Source organism: Brachycentrus maculatus, unplaced genomic scaffold, assembly GCF_059751285.1.
Source record: "Brachycentrus maculatus isolate JH-2025_06_01 unplaced genomic scaffold, ASM5975128v1 h1tg000475l, whole genome shotgun sequence".
Classification (NCBI taxonomy): domain Eukaryota; kingdom Metazoa; phylum Arthropoda; class Insecta; order Trichoptera; family Brachycentridae; genus Brachycentrus; species Brachycentrus maculatus.
In genome coordinates, this window is record NW_028281222.1 from 2953654 (window position 1) to 2977475 (window position 23822).

General features: G+C 33.8%; 1 protein-coding gene across 1 annotated transcript; it reads right to left on the reverse strand.

Moving 5' to 3' along the window:
- Positions 1-716: 716 nt before the first annotated feature.
- Positions 717-19921, reverse strand: pall (F-box protein pallbearer). The gene is made up of 9 exons (XM_088272016.1): positions 19736-19921; positions 18075-18202; positions 16728-16848; positions 12373-12568; positions 11466-11617; positions 8318-8405; positions 6278-6355; positions 2008-2132; positions 717-1603 (listed from the first exon to the last, which is right to left on the reverse strand). The coding sequence occupies exons 1-9, from the start codon at positions 19817-19819 to the stop codon at positions 1589-1591; spliced, it is 987 nt and encodes a 328-aa protein (XP_088128142.1). The 5' UTR covers positions 19820-19921; the 3' UTR covers positions 717-1588.
- Between the last annotated feature and the right edge of the window lie 3901 nt (positions 19922-23822).

Below are 23822 nucleotides of genomic sequence, written 5' to 3' on the forward strand. Positions count from 1 at the left end.
GAAACGCCAGAAAATACCATTTTCATTTTTATTATTTGAGCTTATAATTTGACCAGACAATTTATTTACAACATTTTGAGTGTGTCCAAATACTTGTTCACAAATCTGGATTAACTTCAATTATATGAGTTATTTTTCGTATTATTTTTTGACATCTCAACACAGATGAAGAAGAATATGGAAGTCTTGGCATTTATGAGGCTTAATTCTAGTGATTCAAGTACAATGTTTCGAAATCGGATCATATATATAGAAGTTCCAAAAATTTTAGTAGTGTTGTTGTCAATCACGGGTAGAATTGGTGAACATTACACCAGCCTATGTCGGTCGTAAGCCCCGTAAATGCCCAGACTTCCATATTCTTTTTGATTCAATTTAGTTCATTTTTTGACATATTTTATAAGACGTGGCCTGTATCACAAATGCAAGTTTAAAATGTTAATATAACTTTAATTATAACTTAATTTTAAATCAAACTTTGTTTTACTCATCCCTATCGCAGTAACCCTCAAGGTATTTGCATAAACCAGTCTGGATTGCGGGTACGCAACTGCGAGTGACCTAGCAATGGCTCCTTTTCACATTTTTGACCTGCTTATCTTCCATCCCGTTTCCCGTACAGCAGTAACAACTTTCACCCTGAACTCCGTCATTTGGGTCGTCCGCATTACACTACACATATTCCACTCCTGTATTTAAGAAATAAAAAGAATCAATCTTAATAAATTTATATTTAATTATAAATAAATACATGTTTTTTCTGTTGTAAATATATACTTTAAATACATGTTTTTAAAATGCCACTTCTGCATTTAAAACAAAAAAAATACAAACACTTACAGAAAACATAAAACTTCTCATTTTTGTTCAAATCACGCAAAACGTCAACCCTATCCGCCATTTTTAGATGCTCAAGGGATTATATCCGAAATCGGCGCATTTTCACGCGAGAACTGCGCGCTTTCACCCGAGGACTGTACATTTTCACGCGAGAACTGCGCATTATCACGCAAGGACTGCGCCAATTCACGCGAGGACTGCGCCTTTTCACGCGAGATGTGCGCGTTATCGCGCGAGGACTGTACATTTTCACGCGAGAAGTGCAAGTTATCGCGCGAGGACTGCACATTTTCACGCGAGATGTGCGCATTTTCACGCGAGGACTGTGCATTTTCATGCGAGAGAGTGCCATCGATGGCGGCTGGATTTTCAATAATTTCGCAATCACTGTCATTGTTGTCTTCAATGTTATTCTCCATTAGGGACTTCTGGATGGACTCCAGCTGGTCCTGGATCTTGGCGAACGCGCTGCTGCGTTCAGAAGTGAAGGTTTCTCCGCATTTCGAGGCGCTACCAACCTTCTTCCGCTTACCCTCAGCACCCAGAAGGCCCGACAGCACTGAGGATATGTTGTCAAACACGTTTTGCGTTATCGTGGACTGCATATGCGTGAGCTGGCCGCCGCCGCCACCGTCACTCTGGTCGGGCAGCAGGCGCCGGCGCTTTGCACGCGCCGGAGCCGCGGGCTGGACCAGCATCTGGGTCGAGATGTCTCTTATGGGGGGGTCCAGTGTGGTTTTGCGCTTTTTTATATTGGGACTGGCTGCAAAAACAATTTTTTCATTTTTACTTTATGCAATTAAAAGGTACTTTTGAGGATCACATTGTATAGTTACTGAATACAAGTGAGAGGTCCCTTTTAGGTACATTTCGTGGGTATACTGGCAAAAAGCTGACGCAAACCCATGATTCCGTATAGGATCACTGGATGTTTATAGGCCAGCAAAGACAGACTACATTACATATTGTGGGTATACTGGCAAAAAACATTAACTCTAAAATCCCTGTTTGAATAATCCCCATTATTTAAAGCTTTTAGCCTGAATAAAATACCCGCTATTGAACTTAAAGTTGGACTTTTGGAAAAATTGGATAGGTACTATACGTAAGTGAAAGGCCCTTTTAAGGGTCACATTGCATGGTTACTGAACAGGAGCTTGTGGTCACCTCTGCCGCGCCTCCTGGAGCCGATGTGCAGCAGCGAGGGATCTGGCTGCCGAAGTGCTTGTTGAGCGCGCGCGGCGAGGGCGTCGGCGCGGCGCGCGGCAGCGGCGGCGCGCACAGCGCCAAGTCTGCAACACAGAGCGACACGCGCACTAACCACTGCCCTACCGCCGGCGGCTTCGGGCGCCTAAACTGTGCCCCGATACATTGACATCTCTGCATAGCCGATGGACAAGAATAGAATATGCAAGTCTGGGTATTTACAGGGCTCACGAGCTGGCATAGGCTGGTTTTAGGGAGCATTTAAACGTATAACTCATATATTGAAAGCTGTCCCACCGCATGCCCAGATCTGATACAGAAGCATCTAGGCTTCCTGACAGATCTGCTCTTACTAAGCAATTTTTTTTTCAACTGAGTTGCGAAATTTATTGAAAATGTGAAACAATATAAAATTGTATCCCGATTTTACTGTGAATTTACACTTAAAAGCTTTCAATATACTTGTCACTGCCAATCTAAATATATACAAGATTGTAAGTCCATCACCAAATTTTCTAGAAGTACTCCAGTGTATAACTCATATATGTAGTACATAATATATAGTATAACTCATATAGTACATAATATATAGTATAACTCATATAGTACATATAACTTTTTTCATTTTGATTTTGGGTTAAAATCAAATATATGTGTCGCCTACTTTCAAAATCCGCCAGATCCATGTAAGTCGATTATACAAAAAATGCTAAATTTGCCGATATGGGTCAGGAGGTAAGTTTCACGAATTTAGCGGAATTTGAAATACAACACTGTTTTTAAGAATTTTTTAGCAGGGTTTTCTAGTATATAAATATTTTAAACAGTAAAACCCAAGATTGGTATTCCGATAGTGTATTTATTTTAAAATCTTATAAAAATTGGATCTGGCGGATTTTGAAAGTAGGCGACACATATCGCTCACTCCTTTCAAGAACGTCATAAATCAAAAAACTTGATTTTTCGGGATAACGTTTTTAAAGTTTAAAAATATAATACAATGTGTTCAAAATAAATATTAAGCTACTAACTGAACTTTTTACTATGCAACAGATCTTTTTCGGTGAAACCTGAAGGTTTTTTCTCCATTTGAAAAATATTTAGTATATTAAAAAAAATAATTAAACAATACCTTTTCTTCAAAATGCAAAAACAACACTTTCAGCCCTGTAGCGGGTAAATATTAACTTAAAATATGCCTCTTTTGATGGGATATAGTACATTTTCTGGGCATTCCGAAAACATGAGCACAACTAAAAATTTATGATTTTTTATTTATGACGTTCTTGAAAGGAGTGAGCGATATGTAGTTTTTATTAGCACTTTTAATCTAATTTTGTTTTTGATATCTATTGTATCCTTGCAAGTGCCCTTTTATTATAACCTTTGTGGGATCTTTTTTTATATTAAAATTAATTAATATATTTTTGTACTTGTTTAAAGTGATCTCTTGAACCAGCCTATGACAGATCGTAAACCCTGTAAATACCCAGACCTCTATATCTTTCTTTATCTATGTTGATAATATCAATATAACTCTCAAGTGGATAAAATCCAGATTTGTAAACAATGTTTTGGACACATTAAAAAATATCGTATCAAAACAAAAACAAAAAAATTAAGTTACCATCGCGCCGCTTCGCCGCAGGGGTAGGCAGAGAGAATAGAATGCCACACTAATCTGTCTTTGCAAGCAATCTTCTCGTACATACACGCCAATTTTGGCAAATATAAAGTGATAATAGAAAGAACGGTAAAACAAATTTATGAGGCGAATGTAAGTGGTAAAAAGGAGCAGAGGAAGACCGAGAAAAACATGGCACGATCAGGTATACCTAATACTTGAAAGTGGTCAGGTTAGGAGTCGTAACAATCGGCGGGTATGTATGAGGAGATGCATGAACGTGGAAGAGGCGAAGAATGTTTGCAGAGACAGAGTGGTGTGGCGCTCTATTCTCTTTGCCTACCCCTGCGGAGAAGCGGCGTGATGGTAAGTTAGTTAGTTAATTAATAATAATAAAAAAAATAATAAATTTGGGTTATTTATACAGCGCTTTTTTCTGTATGAAAGACACATCACTGTGAATGAATTGGGGAAAAGAAAATGGTGGATATGATTTAGCAAACAAATGTATTTTTAGTTTTTTTCTTCGAAACATCATCTAGCTTTCACTATTTCTAACTACTGGTGGGAGAGCATTCCACGCCATCAGTCCCGCAACAGCAAAGGAACACACGCCAAATATAGTTGCGACCTGGTAAGATCACTTTGCCCATAGCAGTTGTTGTAGCCGATCGAAGCTCGAGACGACAATTGGTCTGGAATACACAGCTCTTTTAACCTAACCTGACCACTTTCGAGTATTTGGCATACCTGATCGTGCCATATTTTTCTCGGTCTTCTTCTGCTCCTTTTTCCAATTACATTCGCCTCATAATTTTGTTTTACCGTTCTTTCCTCACTAATTCGTTGTACATCTCCAAACCGTCTCAACACACCTTTCTTAATTTTATCGATAATGCTCAGATTTGCATTCCTTCCTTATTTCACTATTCGAACATCTATCATACATCGTTTTGTCGCACATTCTTCTGAGCTATATATATATATATATATATATATATATATATATATATATATATATATATATATATATATATATATATATATATATATATATATATATATATATATATATATATACATATATATATATATAAATATATATATATATATATATATATATATATATATATATATATATATATAATAATAATAATAATAAAACCCTTATCCGCACCCCAATGGTGCATACGGCACTGCTTCATATAAACGCAGTGTTATCTCGATCGTTTACACATGAAGGAAAGGTGATCAGCCCTCCGCTTCAGGTACCAGTCCAGGGTAATATTGAATAAATATTAGAGTGAAAAAATCACTTATATTTATTTGACCCCCCCTGGGAATCGAACCCGGGACCTCCAGAACGGTAGCCGAGCGTGCTGACCATTACCCTACGGAGGCGGACATATATATATATATATATATATATATATGTATATATATATATATATATTATATATATATATATATATATATATATATATATATATATATATATATATATATATATATATATATATATATATATATATATATATATATATATATATATATATATATATATATATATATATATATATATATATATATATATATATATATATATATATATATATATATATATATATATATATTATATATATATATATATATATATATATATATATATATATATATATATATATATATATATATATATATATATATATATATATATATATATATATATATATATATATATATATATATATATATATATATATATATATATATATATATATATATATATATATATATATATATATATATATATATATATATATATATATATATATATATATATATATATATATATATATATATATATATATATATATATATATATATATATATATAGGGTCCGCCATCTAAAGTTTTTTTTTTCAACTAGTGCTTATTTCGTGAATGGTAACACTTAGCTCATGTCTGATTTGACAGATAATTAGTTTTATCCTTCCGCTGAGCGAATATGGTTGTGTATACGCTTGAACAACGCTGGGAAATATTGCGACATTCGACTTACAGAAGATGCCGATTTTGCCAAAAAAATCATCTTTTCGGATGAAGCTCATTTTGATCTTGGCGGGTATGTAAACAAGCAAAATTGTCGTATTTGGGGCACAGAAAACCCGCACGCATACATTGAAAAGCCGGTACACCCAAAACGAGTCACTGTTTGGTGCGGATTTTGGTCCAGAGGCATAATTGGGCCATTTTTCTTTGAAAATGAGCAAGGAGTGGCCGTTAGTCAATGGCGATCGTTATCGGGCCATGTTGAACGGATTTTTGTTCACAAAAATTGAAGAGGAGGATATTGGCAACATTTGGTTTCAACAGGACGGCGCTACGTGCCACACAGCCGAAGCTACACTCGATGTTTTGCGCCCCATTTTCAAAAAAAAAATGTTATTTGGCGGACCCTTTATATATATATATATATATATATATATATATATATATATATATATGATGTTAATTAAGTGTAAATAATAGTTTAAATTAGTGTAATATAAGCTTATAAAAGAAATAAATAAAAAAAAAAGTATTCAAGAGATAGTTTGGGAGTACCTTTGATTCCCTTCCCACCCTGGCTTGTGAGGTCCTGGTACTTGACATCACATTCTTCGATGCGTCTCTTCAATTCCGCTAGAACAGACCATATTGGAGAATTCAGAACAAAATAGCGGAGAAGACACATCACTAAAACATTGGAGTTTCTTATTTAATGTTACTGCAGACAGTTGGTAGAATCCATTTCAAATTGTTGGGTAATATATCCAAAATTAAAAGGTTATTGGATTGAATTCTACTTTTATTTACATATCGTAGTCATACAGGAGAAAGTGACCAAGTGCATGTTTTACAAAAACGCAATCATTTGACTGTTTGATATCTTACTAGCCTAATATTGTTCTGAAAAAAATCCCAAAGGATTTTACACTTAGAAGTATAATATATTGACTTGTTAAAAATAACTGCATTGATGTTTATTTTCTTGCCAAGCAAAAGTGACTTAAATGACCCTCCTGAACATTTTACGTTTTGTTAGTTGGTCACTTTCTCCTGTACGACTACGATATATGTATGCATATGATAATATGTGACGCATTTCGTCTTATTACGACATTATCCAACACTGATTAAAAATAATTACAGAATGTCTTTATATACTAACAATAATTGCCATTTATTAAATATTCTAAGGTCTAGGGGTACGAAAGCGACGAAACGCGTCACATTTTATCATACATCGCTCACTCCTTTCAACAACGTCATATATCGAAAAACTTTAATTTTCAGGAGATCGTTTTTAAAGTTTAAAAATATAATAAAATGTATTAAAAATAAATATCAGGCCACTTACATATTGAACCTTTCACTGTGCAACAGATATTTTTAGGTAAAACCTGAAGGTTTTTTTGTCCATTTGAAAAATATTTAGTATATTGAAAAAAATAATTAAATATCTTTTCTTCAAAATGCAAAAACAACACTTTCTGCCCTGTAGAGGGTAAGCATTAAGTTAAAAATATGCCGCTTTTGCTGGGAGATTATATGATTAGCCGGATCCACGCGGCTCGCATAACCGTATGTGTTTTAACAAAACATGCCCCATACGCGGCTGACATAAGCGTTTGTGTTTTTACATTGCTCCAAGTTTCGAACCTCACTTCAACTTAAAGGGATTTATTCATGGTGTGGAACTTTGGATAAAATAATACGTCAATCCTTGGCCTTATGACATCTGTTGAAATATCTGACTAATAATTTGTAACATCACAAGGATAAATAAAAGAACAGATCCCTGATTTTTCTTGCGGTCGGTAATTATTCCGCGCCATAATCACGCCCTATATCTGTCTCACTCTCGACGCTACGCATCGCCAGTGGGTAAGAGTGACACACGATGCGTGCTTTGATTTATTTATGTTACGATCTTATTTGTTTATATTACGATATATTTCAAGAATAATGTGACACACGTGTATTATAGAGTACCAAAAAGGCACAATGAATCCCATTGAACGTATTTGTTTAGGAAAATAAATTGTTTCTTAACTAAATACATGATAAAAGTAATCATTTAAAAAATGGCAAAATACCGCCGCGCACGGGCGTCTCTTAGTAATTTTTTTAGGCTGTACTTTTTTATATATCTTATTACGTGCAAATGTATTTTTAATTATTATGCATTTTATGTAAAAGCCCAATTAGGGCATTAATATTTTTAAATTTTTTTTAAAAAAAGTAGTCGATTTTTTATGAAAACTTGTTTTTTCCTTGGGATAATTATGTGGGGAATTAGGAGTTTGTTTTACCCCAATTTGTGGATATTGACCTAGATTTTTGGGGTATTCTGAAAATTGGCTTTGGCAACTCTGCCTGTATCTAGCAGTAGAAGGTTCATGAAGAAGAAAAAGAACTTCATCTGTCATTTCGCTTTCAGTGGTGATTTAGCCAGGGTCACGTTCATCTACATGGATTGTTCGTCCGTTATATTCGAAGTTCGTTAAATACAGGTCCGTAATATCGAGGTTTTACTGTAGTCTGTTTTCAGTCAGTTGGAGGATATTGCTTCGTAATGAGTAAACACATTTGAATATGTACCTATGTTACAGTCCTGGTCGGCCTGCCTCTTGGAGATGTCTTTTATTATTCTACTCTGGGCGACTACCTGCTTCTTGTACCACTTCATCTGAAAACAAAATACACAAAATTACAAGGCAGCCTGTACCCACAGGCTTTTCACATCAAATCGGTCACCTTACAAATCAAACTGATTCGTATCTTTTATGGTAGGGACTGACCGGAGCCATTTAGTTGTAACGTAACACGTTACGACGCGAGCTTTTGTATAGTCAGTACAGCGAGCCGAGCTGCTCGCCGCTCCTCCCGAATGCTCCATCCGAAGTCGGGTGCAATTTTAGGTCAGTACCAGGGTTGCCAATCTGTGGGAAATTCCCCAAACTGCGGGGAATCTTTTTTTTCTTTATCTGGAGTAAGCTGTAATTTATTACAATCACATAACCAAGAATCACGTCTTCGTCGTCCGACATTTTAACTACGAATGCAAAGATTCATACAGATTTTGGGTTATTGATTCTATACAAATTAAATACGGATTTCTAAACTGTAATTCAGATTTTTTGGTTTAGCATATGGCGACACTGAGCACAAGGACACATGCGAGCAGTTGTGTTCTAAACGAGTACTGATCGCCGTCAGTCAGCGATGCCGTAATCTCGTAACGTAACATGCTCGCCGCGAGCAATGTTACGACGAAATGCTCCGGTAAGTCCCCACCATAATATAATTTAGAGGAAGAATATTTTAAGGTAGTAAATGGAGTAATTGATGAACAGAAAGATTGACAAAGATATAGAAAGGAGAGTGCATGATGCTGGGAACAGAGATGGTGCAGTGAAATCAGTTATAGCAAATAAAAACTTTTCGGAAAAAGCTAAACGGAAAGACACCTGGTTCCGACCCTAATGTATGATAGCAAAGTATGGAGTTGGCAAAAGAGGGATGAAAGTAGACTGAATGCAGTCAAAATGCAATCTCTCACACAAGTGTGCGGCAAAGCTACGTATGGTAGATGTTCCAATGGTAAAGAAATAACAAATAAATGAGAAATTCTTCTTCATCTCTATTGAAATGTAAAAAAAATACATACAAACTATTTGTTATGGCCTTTCCTCTGTCAGCCATTTTATTGGATAATTTCGTATATCAAACCAAAAAAAAAAAACAAAATACGGCGCACAAATTGAGAAATTAAGTTGAAAAATGTTTACAACATTTTGAGTGTGTCCAAATACTTGTTTACAAAATCTGGATTATCTTCAATTACAGGAGCCATTTTCTTGATATTTTTTGACATCTCATCAAAGATGAAGAAGAATATGGAAGTCTGGGCATTTACGGGGCTGACGACCGTCATAGGCGTGATTATAATCCAATAATAATGATAATAAGTAGTTTAAATCCGTCATGTGTGTGATTATAATCCAGGATTCGGATCTCACATACTAATATAAGAGTTTCTGCTTAGTAAAAAGTTTCTTTACATCTCACCAATAGATGTCTCTAGGGAAGTTCTAGTGATTCAAGAACAAGGTTTCTAAATTGGTTCAAATATATATAACTTCCAAGAATTTGAGTAGTGTGGTTGTCAATAATGGGTAGAATTAGTGAATGTTACATGTGTGTAAAGTGATCACTTAAACCAGCCTATGACGGTCGTCAGCCCCGTAAATGCCCAGACTTCCATATTCTTCTTCATCTTTGATGAGATGTTAAAACATAATTTGAAAAATGTTATTAAACAGCGAATATACGATACTAGTCTAATTGTCTAATTTGTTATGACGTTTGGATCCGACGTTTTTATTTTTTTATTATGAGGGTCAAAATTCCACTAAGAGAGATTCAGAGAATGTGGTCATTTAAAAAGTAATCATAGCGAGTGATAAAAAACTAACCTAGCTAACCTAAAATAACCTAGTGTTAGGCGCCTCTTCGAGATCGCTTGCACACTCAAGTGCACAAACTCCAGTTTAACCTAGAGATGTGACTAATAGATAACTGTTGTTCTTCTTTAATATATATTATTAGCTCAAGGGATCTTGTATCTCTTATGTATGTCCCTGAGTGATCACTAAAGCCAATTTTAAAAGCCACTAAAGTCACATTGTAGTAATATCTATCCATTTTTAATTAAAGTCTTACTTGGTAAATACCACTATTTCTGAAAATCTATTGTAACACGTGTTTCGGTGCATTTTGCACCATATGGTGTTTGAAAATGCACAGAAATATGTCGCTCACTCCTTTCAAGAATGTCATAAATCAAAAAACTTGATTTTTCAGGAGAACGTTTTTAAAGTTGAAAAATATATTACAATTTATTAAAAATAAATATCAAGCCACTTATTAAACTTTTTACTGTGCAACATATTATTTTAGGTAAAACCTGAAGGTTTTTTCTCCATTTGAAAATTATTTAATATATTTAAAAAAATAATTAAACAAAACATTTTCTTCAAAATGCAAAAACAACACTTTTTGCTCTGTAGTGGTGAAATATTAAGTTAAAATATGCCTCTTTTGGTGGGATATAGTACATTTTCTGGGCATTCCGAAAACATGCACAACTGAAAATTGACGATTTTTGATTTATGACGTTCTTGAAAGGAGTGAGCGATGTGTCACGATATATTTTAATAAATAGCGGTATGTTCCAAGTAATATTTTAATTAAAATTATATTAACATATATTGTTTTCATGGTTTATTTTAATTTTTCTTACAATTAATTATACCCAATGGTGCATAGGGTACTGTATAGTTTTGACGAAGTTTTACCCTGATCGTGAATAACATGAAGAGTCCCAAACACAATATCAGTACCACATACGTCAGTCGTTTTTTATATACATGAGTTCAAGGGATGGTTCATCCCTTATGTCACTGCGACCATATTAGGTATATTGTGACCTCCCTCTGTGTCACAGCTCACTCTCAAGACCTACGTGAGTCTGTCCAAACTTAAAACACAGTAAGGGACGTTTTTTTTGTAGTAGGTTTTTTTTGCATTTTTGGACTAAGTAGATGCTACTAGTCCAAAAATGCAATAAAAACGTACTACAAAAAAATGTCCCTTACTGTGTTTTGAGTTTGGACAGCCGTCATGTAGCTCACAACCTGTCTTGATGGTAGGAGCTTCACCTTCTCGGAGTCCCAGTAGTGGTTACCTTGTTGTACATCTTGCGCATGGTCCTGGCCATCTGTAGGGCCCCGCGCTGGCTGCGCACGCAGCGCGCCCGCAGCTCCTGCAGCAGCTCCGCGGGCGAGGGCGCCCCCGCCGCCCCGGCGCCTCCCGGGCCCTCCGAGGAGCCCTGCCCGCCTGAAGAGGAATGCAATGATTGAAAACCTAGCCTCATTTTTGCACTTGCCCGGGAATCAATAAAAACTATCTTATTTAAATTGAAGCGCTAACTTTTGAGTGATTACTATTAAAATAGTATCTACTTAACAAAATTCAAAATATTTTGACGGCTAGGCAAAGGAGCTTGGGTAGATCTCAAGCGGCTTTATTTTTTGTGTTGATTAGCAGTCACAGCTAAAAGGGATTAGGGATTAGGTAGATATTATAATTAATAATAATAATAAAACCCTTATCCGCACCCCAATGGTGCATAGGGCACTGCTTCATATAAAGGCAGTGTTATCTTGATCGTTTACATATGAAGGAAAGGTGATCAGCCCTCCGCTTCAGGTACCAGTCCAGGGTAATATTAAATAAATATTAGAGTGAAAAAATCACTTATATTTATTTGACCACCCCCTGGGAATCGAACCAGGGACCTCTAGAACGGTAGCCGAGCGTGCTGACCATTACACTACGGAGGCGGACGAAAAGTATTTATAATTAAGTTATAATAAAATATTTAAAGTGATTTTAAAACATAGTAACATTTAAATTATAAAATGGAAAATCACAAAGTTCGTAGTACTTCAAATATAAATTATATTATATATTAGTTTCTTTTTTAAAGGTAACCAGTTGAGTTCTTCTCTCATTTTTTCTACATTCTTATATATATTTTTATCAAGCACTATTCTCGTAGCACGATAGAGTGTAGGTCTGTCCGGATTTACCAGGGAAGCCGGAGTTGGGCACGCCCGGGCGGCAGGAGGCTTGCATCTTGGCCCGGAGGGCGGGAGACACCTTGTCGTCGAAGTGCTCGATGGCCATGCTGGAGATGTCCCGGAGTTCCTGGAGCACCTCGTGGGCCCTCGGCAGACTCTCCGACTTCTCCACCATCGTAAGAACGCGACGGACTTCGTCAATCACCTGAAAATTTACAAAAACGACTATTCACTCACATACCTCTCTGAATGAATTTCCTCTCCTTGTAAAAAATGCACCTTCTCTAATATCTTTTAAGAAACGTCTGAGACATTACTATCTATATTATTTTTTTACATCTCATCAAAGATGAAGAAGAATATGGATGTCAGGGCATTTACGGGGCTGACGACCATCATAGGCTGGTTTAAGTGATCACTTTACACGTGTGTAAATGCCCAGACTTCCATATCCTTCTTTATCTTTGATGAGATGTAAAAAAAAAATAACTCCTGTAATTGGAGATATTCCAGATTTTGTGTACAAGTATTTGGACACACTCAAAATGTTGTAAATAAATTATCTGGTCAAATTATAAGCTCTAATAATAAAAACGAAAATGATATTTTCTGGCGTTTCTCATGTATGTGATTTATAATCCAGGATTCGGACCTCACATACTAATACTGTAATTGGAGATAATCCAGATTTTGTGAACAAGTATTTGGACACACTCAAAATGTTATAAATTACTATCTATCATCAGAATCCTAACTGTCCATCAAACCTCCTCCCTCTACCTCCTTCCCTAAACTCCCTTTTTCCTTTGCTTTACTTATTATCATCAATTTGTAATTTAAACTAACTAACTAACTAACTAACCAACACGCCGCTTCCCCGCAGGGGTAGGCAGAGAGAATCGAACGCCACACCACTCTGTCTTTGCAAACATTCTTTGCCTCTTCTACATTCATGCATCTCCTCATACATACCCGACGATTATTACGACTCCTGAGCCGGCCGCTTTCAAGTATTTGACATACCTGATTGTGCCAAGTTTTCCTCGATCGTCCTCTACTTCTTTTTCCAACTACATTCACCTCATAAATTTGTTTAACCGTTCTTTCTTCACTCATACGCTCCACATGTCCAAACCGTCTCAACACACCTTTCTTAATTTTATCGATAATGCTTATCTCAGCCTTACATTCTTTCCTTATTTCATCATTCGAACATCTATCAAACATCGTTTTGCCACACATTTGTAATTTATATATTTTTTAATGCTCTAGTACCCTATGATTGTAAACAGCTATATATGTTATCAAACATTTTGACTAATATCACAAGTCAGTTTTTGGTTGGTTGGAAGACATTGCTTTTTAGCAATAAGCCCGTTATAAAAAAAAATTGGCTAGTAAGTAAATGCTGCTCACTTTTCGCTCACTCCTTTCAAGAACGTCATAAATAAAAAATTGTCAATTTTCAGTTGTGCATGTTTTCGGAATACCCAGAAAATGTACTATATTCCAGCAAAAGAGGCATATTTTTAACTTAATATTTACCCGCTACAGGGCAGAAAGTGTTGTTTTTGCATTTTGAAGAAAAGGTATTGTTTAATTATTTTTTAAAATCTACTAAACATTTTTCAAATGGAGAAAAAACCTTCAGATTTTACCTAAAAAGATCTGTTGCACAGTAAAAAGTTCAATACGTGGCTTGATATTTATTTTTAACAAATTGTATTATATTTTTAAACTTCAAAAACATTCTCTTGAAAAATTACGTTTTTTTATTTATGACGTTCTTGAAAGGAGTGAGCGTTATGTCCATCTCCTTTTTGTGCCGTGCACATACCACTGCAAATCAACCAACTTAAACATACATATATATGTATTACATTAATTGATTCGGCAGTCACTTGTGGTAAAATCTATCCATTACCAAGTAAAACATTAATTAAAAAAATATATATACAGTGAAACCTTTATATATATCGTTCCTCGAATAATCGTTTTCCCAGATGTGTCGTTTATTTCTTCTATCCCGAATTAATTTTATACATAATTAAACCGCATCGATCATTTCTCTATCACCATTTACCGCATTTATCGTTCGAATTAAGCTGCATATTTGATACATTTTGTCTGTTTTTTACATACTTTTCAATTTTCTTACATTCAACGGCAACGTATGGGATAGAAACTATGGAAAGCTTGTGTAACCGATAGCAGGAGAGGTCGATATTGATGAAAAGGAGCCGCTGCCTGTACCTGCATTTCCAGAAGCGTGCACACTCTTTGAAAGAAAACATTCTACAACGCACATTCAATAACCGATGCTGAAAAAAATACTATTTGCAAAGCCGAAAATATACTATTGACTTACGAAATAAAACAGTTACAAAACAAATTTTGATCAATAAACTTTAGAATTTTTTAAAATTCTCTTCAGGTTTGTATTTTCTTTTAAATAAATACATTTGCATCTGAAACCTGTATTCTTCTTGGAATTTCAGCCTAACAATGGTTATTTCAATTTCAATGTATTCAATAATTAATATATACATTACAAACTAACATTTAAGGCGGGTACATTAAAAAAACAAATTAAAATGTAAGCAAGAAGACTCTTGTTAAATGTGTAGAAGAATCCCGCTTCGGAAAACTCCTTCGGACAAATGGAACAGAATAATATATAATGTGATATTGTTCAACATAGCGGTAGCTCTTCCTACAGGCATAACCTTATGCAGATTGGGAGGACGGTATCTTTACTCGGTCGTATCTACTTGCGTATTGACCTCTTAATCCCGCATTCATTGTTTTTCCGCATTCATAGTTTATTTTAATAGGTCCCTTTAAAAACGATAGAGGTTTCACTGTATTACCTTTCCCGGTATGAAGCAGCATATGTTGTGGTCCATGAACTTGGTATAGGTCATACATCGATGCGGTTTAGTTTAGTATGAAATGAATTCGGGATGGGAGAAATGAACGATACATCCGGGAGAACGATTATTCGAGGAACGATAGATAGAGGTTTCACTGTATTACCTTTCCCGGTATGAAGCAGCATATGTTGTGGTCCATGAACTTGGTATAGGTCATACATCGATGCGGTTTAGTTTAGTATGAAATGAATTCGGGATGGGAGAAATGAACGATACATCCGGGAGAACGATTATTCGAGGAACGATAGATAGAGGTTTCACTGTATTACCTTTCCCGGTATGAAGCAGCATATGTTGTGGTCCATGAACTTGGTATAGGTCATACATCGATGCGGTTTAGTTTAGTATGAAATGAATTCGGGATGGGAGAAATGAACGATACATCCGGGAGAACGATTATTCGAGGAACGATAGATAGAGGTTTCACTGTATTACCTTTCCCGGTATGAAGCAGCATATGTTGTGGTCCATGAACTTGGTATAGGTCATACATCGATGCGGTTTAGTTTAGTATGAAATGAATTCGGGATGGGAGAAATGAACGATACATCCGGGAGAACGATTATTCGAGGAACGATAGATAGAGGTTTCACTGTATTACCTTTCCCGGTATGAAGCAGCATATGTTGTGGTCCATGAACTTGGTATAGGTCATACATCGATGCGGTTTAGTTTAGTATGAAATGAATTCGGGATGGGAGAAATGAACGATACATCCGGGAGAACGATTATTCGAGGAACGATAGATAGAGGTTTCACTGTATTACCTTTCCCGGTATGAAGCAGCATATGTTGTGGTCCATGAACTTGGTATAGGTCATACATCGATGCGGTTTAGTTTAGTATGAAATGAATTCGGGATGGGAGAAATGAACGATACATCCGGGAGAACGATTATTCGAGGAACGATAGATAGAGGTTTCACTGTATTACCTTTCCCGGTATGAAGCAGCATATGTTGTGGTCGATGAACTTGGTATAGGTCATACATCGATGCGGTTTAGTTTAGTATGAAATGAATTCGGGATGGGAGAAATGAACGATACATCCGGGAGAACGATTATTCGAGGAACGATAGATAGAGGTTTCACTGTATTACCTTTCCCGGTATGAAGCAGCATATGTTGTGGTCCATGAACTTGGTATAGGTCATACATCGATGCGGTTTAGTTTAGTATGAAATGAATTCGGGATGGGAGAAATGAACGATACATCCGGGAGAACGATTATTCGAGGAACGATAGATAGAGGTTTCACTGTATTACCTTTCCCGGTATGAAGCAGCATATGTTGTGGTCGATGAACTTGGTATAGGTCATACATCGATGCGGTTTAGTTTAGTATGAAATGAATTCGGGATGGGAGAAATGAACGATACATCCGGGAGAACGATCATTCGAGGAACAATAGATAGAGGTTTCACTGTATTACCTTTCCCGGTATGAAGCAGCATATGTTGTGGTCGATGAACTTGGTATAGGTCATGCTGAGCATAGAGAGTCGTGTCTCCATGGAGGTCAGGATGTCGCAGTGCCGAGAGTACGTGTGGAACCTGCAATCACAAAAGCACGCACCAGTTAAACCAGTGGTCGACATACTCACTAGCCAAATAGACAAATATGCATATTACAGCGATTACAGAGAAGGATGAAAGTGGACCGAATGCAGTCGAAATGCGATCTCTCAGAAGAATGTGCAACAAAACGATGCACATTTGTCAAACACTGATTTTTTATATTTGTTACAGCTCTTTTATTAGTTACGAAAAGAAAGGAGAGTGAATACTAGGAACAAAGTAAATGGTGCACTGAAATCAGTTATAGCGAATAAAAAAATTTCAGCGAAAGCTAAACTGGGAGTACACATCGTATATATATATATATATATATATATATATATATATATATATATATATATATATATATATATATATATATATATATATATATATATATATATATATATATATATATATATATATATATATATATATATATATATATATATATATATATATATATATATATATATATATTTATATATATATATATATATATATATATATATATATATATATATATATATATATATATATATATATATATATATATATATATATATATATATATATACATATATATATATATATATATATATATATGTATATATATAATATATATATATATATATATATATATATATATATATATATATATATATATATATATAAATATATATATATATATATATATATATATATATATATATATATATATATATATATATATATATATATATATATATATATATATATATATATATATATATATATATAATATATATATATATATATATATATATATATATATATATATATATATATATATATATATATATATATATATATATATATATATATATATATATATATATATATATATATATATATATATATATATATATACATATATATATATATATATATACATATATATATATATATATATATATATATATATATATATACATGTATATATATATATATATATATATATATATATATATATATATATATATATATATATATATATATATATATATATATATATATATATATATATATATATATTTGTAAATATTTATGAAAATTTTGTTTGCTTTTCTGCTTTACGGCCCGGTAGGATATCTCATTTCTGAAATCTGGCCCGGCTTCTGAAAATGTTGGCCACCCATGTGTTAGTTACTAGAAATTGCTTGGGGGAACGAAATGTAATTTACCTTCGTTCGCTCTCCCGTCTTGGCAGAAGGGCTTTGATGCCCTTCAGGCTGAGGGAGTGCCGTTTCTCTATCAGCAGAAATCCTCGGTTGAGTATTCTCTGGCAAATGATGTTGAAGTCTCTACAAACCTGTGGGACAGAAACAAACAAACACGGTTACCGACTTGAGCAGTGCTGTTCTGCGTGGCGGTCGTGTCATTACTCGCACCACAGCAAAAAAATAAATAAGACGAAGAATAGTTTTCTTTTTCTCACAAATAGGTGTCTCTAGTGAAATTCTAGTGATTCAAGTACACTGTATATTTGAATTGTACAAAATAATATTATATATATATATATATATATATATATATATATATATATATATATATATATATATATATATATATATATATATATATATATATATATATATATATCTAAATATATATATATATATATATATATATATATATATATATATATATATATATATATATATATATGTATACACTCAAAATGTTGTAAATTACTATCTATCATTAGAATCTTAACTGTCCATCAAACCTCCTCCCTCTACCTCCTTCCCTAAACTCCCTTCTTCCTTTGCCCTCCTTATTATCATCAATTTGTAATTTATATTTTTTTAAATGCTCTAGTACCCTATGATTGTAAACAGCTATATATCCGCCTCTGTAGTGTAATGGTCAGCATGCTCGGCCACCGTTCTGGAGGTTCCGGTTTCGATTCCCAAAGGGGGTAAAATAAATATAAGTGATTTTTTCACTGCAATATTTATTTAATATTACCCTGGACTGGTACCTGAAGCGGAGGGCTGATTACCTTTCCTTCATGTGTAAACGATCAAGATAACACTGCGTTTATATGACGCAGTGCCCTATGCACCATTGGGTGCGGATAAGGGTTTTATTATTATATATATATATATATATATATATATATATATATATATCTCGGATATAACGAGTAACGGTTATAACATCAAATCCCGTCTTCCTCGTTATAACCGAGTTCGACTGCATATAAAATAAATAAAATAAAAATAAAATAAAAAATAAATAAATATAGCATGTTACTGATGACTGATGACTTGTGTCTTGTTTTGCTGGGAGGTGTTTTTTTTGTGTTATGTGAAAATAATTCTTAAATGCATATGTAAGGATTGATTTAGCATATAGTTGTAGAATATTTCCTTTGTTAAATCTGTCTCGGAAGTTATATTTTTAAAACTGATTTGTGTAACATTTACACTGTTTGATTATGCGTCATTCATACCACCCTATTCATCAATTTTATTGTGTCATGTTATCAAAAATATATTTGAAAAAAAAATTGTATCTGAATGAATTATCTAGAAAAACTACAAATATAATTGTATTACCTCTAAATTCAATCATAAAACGGATCAAAAATGTAAGATATAAATAAAATATATATAATCTGCAAAAAATCATATTTCTTCTACATAATAATGTATTTTTATAATATCGTAATGAAAGCAAAAATAACATGCTCTATTTTCGTATATATATGACACAAATACACGTATAAAAGACGATAATAAAATAGTGGGTATCTAAAAGTTATCTTAGCGTATAAAAACAATCATATTTGATCAAAATAAACAATAGATGGGGAAAATAAAATATGTCTGGAGCTCACGATTCTGTATTTGGCGACTTCGTCATATGTGAGCAAGGAGAGAATATGCTCGACCATGACGTCGGGAAGGTCTAACAAAAACATTTTGAGTAATTTTTATCTTCCGCGACGTTAAAATTCCTCGAAAAACATTTCACTCAATAACAAACTGCAGCAATGGAAGCAATGGAAAGAATCGAACAAAACAAAATATTTTGCCCCAGACTAATTTACGGTCTACGTAATGACATTTCAGTGTTGTCAGCATAATAATAGTTATTATTATTTTATGCTAGAGGTCGTAAGCTCTATAATGTCAGTCCTGTTATTCAATGTTTGATATTTGAACATTCTCTACGAAAACAAGGATAGCGCGCTACAAAATTATATCCATTTCTTTTATATTTTCGAATTCGTAAATATCAATTGCTCTGTCTCTTTCTTTGTTCGCTTATATTCATTGATATAAAAGAGAAGTCAAAATCTCGTACTTTACTAAAAGATCTTTATATTAAGCTTGGTGTATCTGAGCAGATGCATTTAAAAAAAAAAATTCTATGCATTCTTGTGTACAAAATTCTTGTACACTTTCAGAAGAAAGAGATGGAACGCTATAAAATTGTCTTCATTTCTTTCTAACAATATTGTTGTCATAAAAGTTTCTTTCTACGGTATTGCTTTGTCTCTTTCTAAAATGATTAGTGAAATAGAGATAGAAATGTACAAGTTTCTAGAAAATGAATGTTAAGCTTAAATAATATGTCGGAGTTCAGTGTTGTCATAAATATTATAAGACTGCAAGGGCATTAAAAAACAATACTTTTAAATACTGCGACTCTTGGAATTATTGCAATCTTTTCGGATCGAATCGTATTTTGATGGATTTTATTTACTATTCCTACCTGCTTTCCCGACCTACGATAATTAGGAGCGGTTTGATGAAGAAAAAAAAACAGTACTCAATCATTTAAAGGGTCAGTTTTATATTTGAAACGTTGCTCTCCAGTTATTATTATCAGTTAATAAGTGCGAGTTTTTCTTTACTTTTCATTTAAGCCTTTATTATTTTATATTAAAAAGCCAAGAAAACTTGATTTGAGTGAAACTGGGCGGTCTCTAATAATTTTATTGAATTCAGAAGGGTTAACGCAGGTTCAAATAACTAAAAAAATTAGATGCTCTCGGTGTGCTGACCTAACAACAATAAAAAGATTTTTTTGACTCTGGTTCTTACAAAAACCACCCAAAAACTGTCAGAAAAGGGGTCAACTTATTTATTTATTTATTTTTCAAAACATATTACATACATAAGTCATTTATATAATATTCCCGATAAGTAATTTCTATTTTTCATTTTGGGACATGGGATTAAGGTTAACAAGACTGGAACACAAATAATAAAGTTACAAAAAAGATTTTTTTTAAATAACCAAAACTAATACATGGCAAAATATAAAAAAAACATTTAGCAAGTATAATAAATAGGGATAAGAAGCATATTTAAAATAAATAAATGAGAAAAACATAAGGTAAGAAGCAAATTGAAAATAAACAAATGAGAAAATATAACAAATGAGAAAATATAAAAAAACATAAGGTTAAAACAACATAAGTAAATATGACTAAACACTACATATACATCTTTCCATAAAGTATTTTTTTCAGATAATTTATTTTGGATCCTTAAAATTATTTACAGTCTTTATGGAATAAATTAAACAGTTTTGTAGCTATGAAAAATCAGTGTTTGCGCGAATCTTGATTTGCAAAAAGGGATTTCCAGTACACTATTCATTATTTGGCTAGATCTAATTTCTATCAATAGATCTCTTTTATGGAGAGGAAATATAAAAGTTCTCCATATGTATAAATGATTCAAATGTATTATGTTATAAATAAAAAATTAAAAAAAAAATTAAAATAACTCCTGTAACTGGAGTTATTTTAAGTATTTGGACACACTCAAAATGTTGTAAATAAACTATCTGGTCAAATTATAAGCCTAATAATAAAAATGAAAATGGTATTTTCTGGCGTTTCTCATGTGTGTGAATATAATCCAGGATTCGGACCTCACATACTAATATAAGAGTTTCTGCTTAGTAAAAAGGCTTCTTTACATCTCACCAATAGATGTCTCTAGTGATTCAAGAACAAAGTTTCTAATTGGTTCATATATATAGAACTTCCAAGAATTTGAGTAGTGTGGTTGTCAATAATGGGTAGAATTGGTGAATGTTACACGTGTGTAAAGTGATCACTTAAACCAGCCTATGACGGTCGTCAGCCCCGTAAATGCCCAGACTTCCATATTCTTCTTCATCTTTGATGGGATGTCAAAAAATAAATAAAAATGTAAATATATTAAAAGATTAAAAAAAAAAAGATTTCTTGCAGCCACAAAAGTTCAACTTCCCGAAATAATTGGCTACCATGAACTTTTCAATTAAATTAAATTAAATTAATTAATTTATAATTAACATACACATTGCAAACTCAAATTTAAATCGTATACATTAACAAAAATAGAAAATAAGCAAGAATACTATTGCTTAAGGTGTAGAAGAATCTCGCCTCGGAAAACTCCTTCAGACACATGGAACAGATCAATATCCAATGAGATATTGTTCAACATAGCGGTAGCTCTTCCTACAGGCATAACCATCGGCAGGTTGGTCCTGTGTATAGGAATGTGAAACAATCTATGCCGACGCTGTCTTAGGTAACTATCGGGAACATACAGACCAATGCTCCGGATAATTTAAGGATTATCGATCATACCGCGCAACAATGGATAAAAATGCGTAATCAAATACACATTCCTTCTAGTCTCTAAATTATTGTAGGCAAGCATCTTCTCCGTCTTATTCCTCATCCTCATTGCTGAGGGTTGTGACCCTTGCAGAAGCAATGACTCTTCTCCAGTTATCCCTTGACTGCGCTGCACGTAGCGCTCCAACCACTGAGGTGCCTGCTGCTGCCTTAATTTGATCGGTCCATCGTGTGGAAATCTTCCTCTCCCTCTCTTTCCCTCCAGGCTACCGATCACAACTAGTCGTTCCAGGCTATCCTCGTTGCCACGCGCAACGTGTCCAAAGAACTGGAGAATCCGTCGGGTACAGATATTGGCCAGAGTCAAGCCATCCAAGCGTAGTTCATACCGTAGGCAAGCATACCCTGGAGAAACTCGGTCGGGTAGAGCCAAGGATAATAGTTTGACTTACTTTCATTCATTGCCAGCTCATTTTCCATACATACATCACATTCTTGACACTGTTAGCTGCAAATCCTCTACGCTGCTCGCTCTTCAATCTTATAACGAGAAAAGCAATTTTCTGAATTACCTAGTCATTTAGCGGTTATTCCATATCGCTCACTCCCTTCAAGAACGTCATAAATCAAAAAAATTGATTTGCCAGGAGATCGTTTTTAAAGTTTGAAAATAAAATGAAATGCATTAAACACGAATATCAAGCCACTTATTGATCTTTTGACTGTGCAACAGATCTTTTAAGGTTAAACCTGAAGGTTTTTTCTCCATTTGAAAAATTTTTAGTTTTAAAAAAAAAAATAATAAAGCAATACATTTTCTTCAAAATGCAAAAACAACCGTTTCTGCCCTGTAGCGGGTAAATATTTAGTTAAAATTATGCCGCTTTTGCTGGGATATAGTACATTTTCTGGGCATTCCGAAAACATGCACAACTGAAAATTGACGATTTTTGATTTATGACGTTCTTGAAAGGAGTGAGCGATATATCAATTTGCGGAAAACGTGAGGCGATATTGAATAATTCTAAATTACGTTTCTCTAAATATGTATGTTTATAATATTATATATGCACAACATCCGAGTAATAAAATCGAAAGTGACTTAACGTGAGATCCGACGATTCATTCTCCCAAATAACCGGAAATGTAAAATAACGGAAGGAAACTATCGCGACGGACCATTTTGGGCGCTTAAACGGAACATGATAATATAAATTATTTCTCATAAACATTTTTAATGTGTCCAGATTTGTGTGTGTTCACAAATCTCGGTTTCTCCATTCATTCGAACCCTTATCCGCACCTCAATGGTGCATAGGGCACTGCAGATTTTGAA